At 47.8% G+C, this 8692-nt stretch overlaps 1 protein-coding gene across 1 annotated transcript in view; it reads left to right on the forward strand.

Annotated features, from left to right (window-relative positions):
• Positions 1–8692, forward strand: part of ALPK3 (alpha-kinase 3) — a 42399-nt gene that overhangs the window by 11596 nt on the left and 22111 nt on the right. The window contains exon 2 of the mRNA XM_010005951.1: positions 2328–2449. Within this exon, the coding sequence (XP_010004253.1) occupies positions 2328–2449 (122 nt within the window). The remainder of the gene's footprint in view (positions 1–2327; positions 2450–8692) is intronic.

Raw genomic sequence — 8692 nt, forward strand, 5'->3', positions numbered from 1 at the left:
CTCTCCCTCCCCCTCCCACCTAATAAAATGGTTTATTTGAAAGATTAAATGGACTTTCCAAGTCTTCCTGCCAAGTGTACATTGGGCAAGTCTCCTCTGATTCATCTGCTGTGCCTGTGGAGCCCCCAGCTTCTCGTGATGCTGCTTTCCTGAACCATTCAGTAGCCTTTGCTGTATTTCACCTGACTGTGGGATTTGCACCGTGTGGACCAGGCTTATTCCTGGTGCTGCCTGCTGATACCTGCTGGTACAGTGGCATGGTACTGGGATTAAACTTGGTTCCGAGTGTCACTTTGTGTGTGCACATCACTTCTTTTAAAGATGCTGATCCAGTTGCTGTCCTGCTGGGGTATGAAATGTTCATTGGTGCTTGAGAAGTTCCTTATGTGGATCTAAAAGGCATTTACTGGTCTAGAGCTGGGGATCTGTTTTGAAGGGGCCATCAAAACTTCACCAGTAACTGCCTTGGTACTGGATTTCCTCTTTGGAATTGAGAGTTTTCTTCTGGGGTTGGAGTATGGAATGGTTTCTGTGGTTTCAAACAGCTGTTGGCTCCCACAGCCCTTTCCTAGCCCTGTACCTGTGTGAAGAGTGGATTGGCAGGACCAGTCTCCTGGGATCCACCGATTTCCACAGAAAAGAGTCTGAGCTGTGACATCTGTTTTTTACCCCATCCCATATAGATGGGTGTTTGGATATAGACAGTGTTTGGATATAGACAGTGTTTACAACCCTCATTCGGTAGATGAGACAAGTGTGCAGCAGTCCGAGCTGTCACTGTCCCTGCACAGTGCCTGGGAGCTGTTTGAGGCTCCCACTGCATCCCAGTTGGGTTTTTGCTGAGGGATTCATCTCCCTGCATCTTTTACAAACCCATTCTAGCAGGAAGCCAGAGTGAAAAACATAGCACTGCAGCCTCCAGGTGAGTTTTCAGGGTAAATGAAACCTTCAGCCATGTGGACACTTCAGTCCGTGCTGCAAAGCCTGTCAGTGCACTTGACCTAGCTGAGTTCATGCTAAATGTGGGGGTTTTTTTGTTTTTCCTGAGAAAGTCTGCTTCCCCAGCAGGTAGAGCATGAGTAGCAGCAGCACCAGCATCCTGCCTGCAAGCCAGGGGCTGCTTGTGAGGCTGAGGTCCTCCTTGAGGAGCCCCCTCTATGTGCTGTAAGACCTTCTGCTCGTGGTGGAGCTGTGTCAGGAATGGTGTGAGGGTTTGTTCCACCTCTTGCATGTCTCTAGAAGCTGATCACTTGTTTGAGAAATGTCTTTCACTGCTGAAAAATTATCTAAGTAGAGCTGCCAGCTACCAATTCTTTTGTAGTATTTGTTATGTCTCCTTGCACTTGAGACCTTGGGGTCCTCTCTCCTGGGAGAGGAGAGGGAAAAATTGCAGAGGGAAAAATGAAGGCTCCTCCAGGAGCCCCAGAGCACTATCCAAATGAAGACCCAACTTGGAATGAATCCTTTTCTTTGATTTAAGAAAGCCTAGATCTTCTGGGCCTCCACTTGGTGATGTTTCAACAGGATTGGCAGTGCTGTATGAATACACTCATGTCCTGGAGTAGTGCTTACATGACTGGCGAATCTAAAGTCCCTTTTTATGAGCTCCATAGATTGCAATGGCTACTTGGGTAGTTCTGTCTGTTTGGGTGTCCCAGCCTGAACTTTGGGGTTGGTGCCTGAACTCACAGTATGTAGGGTAGATGCCCATCTGCAGCAGTGGGAGGTGAAACAGAGCATGGGGGGCAGCTTCACATAGGATTCCTAAGCTCAGAAAGCTGCAAGCTATGCTCAAGGTCTCATTCAGTGAGCTGCAGCAGACAGCTTTCTTGATTCAAAGCTTTCAAAGGGAGTTTGTGATTAGGATACATGTTCAGTTCACGCTTGGCCTGAAATTACAATGCGAATTCTTCACAGATGGACTAAAATCCTGGTGAACAGAAAAACTCTTGAAACACTGATGGTGCAGTACCAGGAATGTGAAGCTGCCTTTGTTAGGGCCTTGCTTTGAGTCTGTTGACTGATCAAAGACATGTTCTGTTGTAATCAAGATCTAAAATGTTTCTTGACGTTTGTTGGCCCAATAGCGATCAGGGTTAAGACAAAGGGAACATCTCCCAAATGACACTTTCAATTTAGAAAGTGTCATCTTGGGAGTGAAAAAAACAGTCAAATACCCTGGCTCTGAGCTGGATTAGACTAGTAGTAGTGGAAGATGGGAGGGAATGAGGGCATTTACAGGAGGAACACAGGCTTCTGAGTAGGAAGGGGACCTTTTTTTTTCCCCAGTATTTTGATCTCTAAGAAATGCTTCTTGAATCTTCCAGGAGCACCTTCTGCGCAATCATTTCTCAGCTGACGGAGGAAACCCAGCCACTGTTTGAAACCACTATCAAATCCCATTCTGTGTCCGAGGACTCTGATGCTAAATTCACCTGCATAGTGACAGGTAACAGTGTCTTCAGTGATTAACCTAGTCCTGCCTCACTTGCTGGATTTGTACTAAACTCTAGAGCAAGTGATAACAAGGCAACATGTTAACAAGTCCACTGTTATCAGACTGCAAAGATGCAGCAATTGCATGTGATTTCAGCTTTCATTTAAGTGAGGGGAAGAAGGGTGAAGTACTTGAGATTGTAAAGAGGCAAAGACATAACCAAACATCTCCAAACAAGGCAAATTAAAGTCCTTAAAATGGGATATGCTGGTTATTGCTTGGGCCAGCTACATTTGATTGTCCTAATAGCTGCTAATCCCAGACTCCTTAACTCAGGAGTGTGCTGTTTAGAACACTAAGGCTATCATACTGAAGCCAACTCTGGCTCTTTGCTGGCAGTAAATGGTCAGAATGCAGCTGCATTTGCATCAGTGCTAAATTTCTGTAAACATCTGAAATAAAAGCCAGTTTCTGCGCAATGAGGTAAAACCTAACCTTGCGCAGAAAGGAGTTAGACCAATAAAAGAAGGAGGGAGTTGAGAAGAGGGCATTGTGATAATGTGGCATAGGAGTGCATTGGTGTAAAGGCAAGTGGCTTCTTTGCTGATGAGCTTTTGTTCTTTGTTCTCTTTTTGTTCTGTTTTCCATCGTCTGAGCTTGCTTACAACTCTGTGATCCTTCCTGATGTTGCACATGTGATTCATTCCAACAGGTTGCTCAGTGGGAGACATGAAGCAAGTTTCTAAGTTTTGGATGGAGGAGGGTATCTCCAGTGAACCTCTTAGTCACAAGGACCAAGACTTTCCTAAGATTTAGGAAGTCTAGTTTGCCATTAGAAATGTGCTGTAAATAAGCTATGCACCAGGAAATAGGCTGAGCCATTCTGAGAGCTGCTGGCTTTGAATTCTTGGCTCTTCTCATATGGATTCCCTTGTTTTACAGGTTTGACTTTCTGAACTTGCAGGGGTACAACTGATACATTGATTTGATTGGTACTTAATTTCAGCAGATCACTTCCTGCTTCTAGGGCAGAAGTCGGCTGCTGGGTAGATTCTCCAGGCCATGCCCCTCAGTGATTCATTAAAAGAATCATAGAATCATAGAATTATAGAATGGTGAAGGTTGGAAGGAATCTTAAAGATCATCAAGTTCCAACCTCCCTCCTATGAGCAGGGACACCTCCCACCAGACCAGGCTGCACAAGCCTCATCCAATCAGACCTTGAACACCTCCATGGAGGGAGCATTAGCAGCCTCCCTGGGCAACCTATTCCAGTGCCTTCTCACCCTCATGGTGAAGAATTTATTCCTGATGTCTAACCTAAATGTCTCCTCTTTCAGTTTAAAACCATTCCCCCTTGTCCTATCACTGCCCTTTCTGGTGAAAAGCCCCTCTCCAGCTTTCCTGGAGCCCCTTCAGGCACTGGAAGGTGCTCTAAGGTCTCCCCAGAGCCTTATCTTCTCCAGGCTGAATCACACAGAATCACAACATCACAGAATCCTAGGGGTTGGAAGGGACCTCTGAAGATCACCAAGTCCAACCCCCCTGCCAGAGCAGGATCACCCAGAGCACATCACACAGGAACATGTCCAGGGGGGTTTGAATGTCTCCAGAGAAGGAGACTCCACAACCTCTCTGGGCAGCCTGTTCCAGTGCTCTGTCACTCTCACAGGAAATAAGTTCTTCCTGATATTCACATGGAACCTCATATGCTCCAGTTTGCATCCATTGCCCCTTGTCCTATTACTGGTCATCACTGAAAAAAACTTGGCTCCATTGTCCTGACACTCACCCTTTACATATTTGTAAACATGGATGAGGTCACCCCTCAGTCTCCTTTTCTCCAAGCTAAAGAGACCCAGCTCCTTCAGCCTTTCCTCATAAGGGAGATGTTCCATTCCCTTAATCATCTTTGTGGCTCCCTCAGCCTGTCTCCAGAACAGAGCTGCTCCAGCCCTTTGATCATCTTCATGGCCTCCATGTCTCTTCTGTGCTGAGGGCTTCAGAGCTGTTCCCAGCACTCCAGGTGAGGGCTCACCAGAGCAGGGCAGAATCTCCTCCCTGGCCCTGCTGGCCACACTTCTTTGGCTGCAACCCAGGACACAATTGGCCTCTGGGCTCCAGCACTCACTTGTAGCTCGTGTCCAGCTTCTCATCTCCTCCCACCCCCAGGTCCTTCTCCCAGGAGTTTTCCCACATAAACTTTTCTGAAAGCAAAAGCACTTTCCAGCAAGGGGAGGTAGAAGACAAAGTGTAGAAGTGCTGCAAACCCTGAGAGTGATTGCTTCCTGCAAGGACATAGGGTAGCATTGCTCTTCCTTTCTCGATTTCTTACCCCTTTTAAAGTACATAGTCCTGCCTTCTCTTACTGGCCTAAGTCTTCAGCAACTTGAGGTCAGAAGTTCCCTCTAAGAACCTTGCAAAGTCCAAAAGATACCATCAGCTCCAAGAGAGCTTTGTCAAGAATAAAAATGCCTTTGTGCAGCTGAGCACATTCACCATTAGATTGGATGACTGACAAGGTGGGAAGTGCCCTGCATGTGTGATCCCAACACATTCCATTTCCTCTGCAGTGGAGTAATTTCAGTCAGCCCTAACAAGGGAGCCTGGTAAATGCCTGGTCCGTGTCCTTCGTGGCACCTCTCCTGGAAAAATTAAAGAAACTTTTCACTGCATTTTTGTGCAGGGCCATTTCAGCCCTTCTTAGTCAGGTTCAGCCGCTCTGACCTGGCCACCCAAATATCAGCTCTCCCTTTCTGGCTTGGTGCTTGTGCTGAGGAAGTGTCCAGTCTGGCACATCTCCCATGCTATGCAGGTGCTTGATCAGCTTGAGCATCTGTGCTGTGTTGAGCACCATGTTCCCAGAGGGGATGGAAACAAAGCAACCTGCCCAGAAACAGTGTGGTAGAGCTATGGAGGGGAAGGGGCTCTGCCCATGGGTCGGGGAAGAGAGCTGGGGCAAAATGAGTAGGCAGCCACATGCTTGGTAGGTGGGGATTTTAACGGACATGAAGGAGTTTGCCTTCTTTCATCAGTGATCACTCTTTTGGGGCTGTGTTTGAAGGACAAGAGTAAAGTGCTTGGATGAAGGATGTCTGGAGAAATGCGGGGGCTGTGAGAGGCTGGATGGGTGTGTTTGGGGGTTGGGACAGTGAGTACAAGAGCAGAGAGCAGGCTGGTGAGAGATGAGGATGTTTGGGTTTGGGGCAGCCAAGGCAAGAGAGGGATGGAGAATAAGCTCACAGGCTGCTGGCATGAGGAACTTCTGCTTTTAGTGAGTATTTGTCTCTCCTGTTAGCATTCCTGGGAGCTTCCTTGTCTTCAGATTTAAATCCATAAAGCATGAGATCTTACCATGACTTCGTCCCAAAACTGCCTGAAATCCCCCCTTATATATCTTGTGTCGAGAAGAAACAGAAAACCGTGGAGATTATGTGTAATTGTTCTAAACTCTTTCCACCTTCCCATGTTTCAGAAGACTAACTTCTACACCCCCTGCCCCGCTCCTTGAAAAAAACAAACAAACAAAAAAAAACAACCCTGTTTTTAAAACTCTTTTAAAAAGAGTTTTTCTGGGTGATTTTGGATAGGTATTGCAAGAGCTGTTTTGCTTAAGGTCAGCAAAGCTTTAAAGATATCTCAAATGTTAACAGCCTTGGGAATGTTTGATCTAAACCTGACAATTCCAATAATAATAATAATGATAATCATCATCATCATAATTATAAAATCCTTGCTCAGCAAGGTCTCCTGGCTCCTGCAGTGGCTGGACATCATGCTGGATCAATGCTGCTGGAAGACATGCTTTCTAAAACATTTCTGCTGGGCTTGAAGATGTGCAGCAGATGCTGTTCTCCCCTGAGATGCCCAGCACCACTCTATCTGTAACTGCTGGCAGACACAGGAATCAGCTGCTGGCAAATCCCTCTTAGAGCCAGCTGCACCTGAGGTCTATGGGAGGGAAAGGTTTTGGAATGGCGAGTGCCTGGCTTTTGAATGGCTGCTCCGTCTTGCAGTGCACCTGGGGAGAAAAAACACCAGGCATCGATACAGATGAGGGGTTGACCTGGTAGAAAGCAACCCTATGGAGAAGGACCTTGGGGTCCTGGTGGACAACAAGTTATCCATGGGACAGCAATGTGCCCTTCTGGCCAAGAGATCCAATAGTATCCTGCAATGCATTAAGAACAGTGTGGCCAGCAGGACAAGGGAGGTTCTCCTCCCCCTCTACTCTGCCCTCGTAAGACCACATCTGGAGTGTTGTGCCCAGTTCTGGGCTCCCCAGTTCCAGAGCGACAGGGATCTGCTGGAAAGAGTCCAACTGAGGCTACACGGATGATGAAGGGACTGGAACAACTGTCATATGAGGAAAGGCTGAGAGGCCTGGGGCTGTTCAGTCTTGAGAAAAGAGGACTAAAAGGGCACCTTATTAATGTCCATAAATATGTAAAGGGTGGGTGTCAAGAATGGGCCAGTCTCTGTTCAGTGGTGATAGGACAAGGGGAAACGGCACCAGGTGACAACACAGGAAGTTCCACCTCAACATGAGGAGAAACTTCTTGGCTGTGAGGGTGACAGAGCCCTGGGACAGGCTGCCCAGAGAGGGTTTGGTCTCTCCTTCTCTGGAGACTTCCAAGACCCATCTGGACACGTTCCTGTGTGATGTGCTCTGGGTGATCCTGCTACAGCAGGAGGGCTGGACTTGATGATCTTCAGAGGTCCCTTCCAACCCATATGATTCAATGACTCTATGATTCTACAAGTTTGATGATATGCCAGGAGCATCAAGCTCCCTGCAGTGTGGCAACTCCCACTGATGGAGCCCTTGGCTCAGCCACCCCATCCCACTATCACCCTTCAAACTGGCCCATCATGGCAGCCTGGCAAGCTGCAGATGCTGTGGGTGCGGGGAATATGCCAGGAGTGACAGGGAGCAACAGAATTTATTTCCCAGGCAAAAGGGGAATTTATATGCTCAGTGGGCTGAAGATGGATGCCAGCAGCACCTTCCCAGTGGAGTGCAGGGCATGCCAGGGAGCCTTGTTTCTGCATAGGCATCTCTCCATCCCCTGCTTGGCTCTGGTTACAGCTCCTGGGGAAGGATAGCTGGTGTTTGAACAGACAGCTGGGGCCACTCTGGGGTGGGAAGTCTTTCAGCATCCCTCTGCCTATGGGTTTCCAGACAGCACTTGCCTGTCACTCCCTTTCACTGCAGAAAGGGCTTGTCCCTCCTTGCCTGTGCTGGACTGGGACTGTGGTAGTCCCTGGTAGGGAGCAGGGAGTCTCAAGGACACAAGTGCTACAGGTCAAAGGGAGTTTAGGCTTAACAGGAGGAAAAGCCTTTCATCAAGGCACTGTGCAGCTCTAGAAATGGCAGGTCTTTTTAGCAGATGTCAGCTGGGAATGGGAATCAGCTGCAGAGGCCACAAGAGGACATCACACCCGGATTCTCGGAACTTATATGCTTGTAATTCCCAGAATGAAGTGCAGTGATTACTATTTGCAGGGTTATTAGGAAAATCTACCTGCCAGCTCCTTGTGCTATGAGCCATGAGGCCCCCTGAAGGGTAGGCAAAGTCTGAACTGTGTAGGAAAATTGTTTTGTTCCTGTTCCCTGGCACAGAAAGAAACCAACCACAGGCTCATTCAGCCCAGAGTCCTGCTGCCAAGTAAAGCCAGTAGCTAATATTTGTGGAAAATATATGCAGCAGTGTCAATCCCTGGTGATCCCATGACTGGAATACTCTTGTTGTCCCACTTCCAGTAAGCCGTTTAGAGTTCATGTTCTTCAGCCACAAGGATCTGAGGGCTTTGCACTTCTAGAAACTGGTTTGGAGGGCCAGAGCAGCAGCAAAGAGCAGACTGTGGTAAGATGGAGACCAAAGAGGAGGATGAAGAGCCTTGCAGGCATCATGAAAAAGTAATTATTTGACTTCCTGCAGAACAGGAGGAACAAGGCACTAACCAACAGAAAGTCAAAGAGGTACAGACAGTGGAGAGGTCAGATGCCAACGGGGTAAAACCTGGTCTGTGGGGGTGTCTGGGCTATGGGGGTGGCTGTTGTTCATGGAGAAGACCAGGAAAAGAAAACTATTCAGAGACTATTTCCCCAACCCCAACCAAGGGCTAAGTCCTGTGAGGAGACAGAGAGTGTATTGGAAGAGCAGATTGGGGCAATAAGTGAAGAGATTTGGCATGTGCTGCTTTTCTGGTCAAAGACATTTTGAATCACCTGAACCAAGGGTGAATTCCTGC

This window comes from Chaetura pelagica, unplaced genomic scaffold (assembly GCF_000747805.2).
Source record: "Chaetura pelagica isolate M959 unplaced genomic scaffold, ChaPel_1.0 scaffold369, whole genome shotgun sequence".
In the NCBI taxonomy this organism is placed as follows: domain Eukaryota; kingdom Metazoa; phylum Chordata; class Aves; order Apodiformes; family Apodidae; genus Chaetura; species Chaetura pelagica.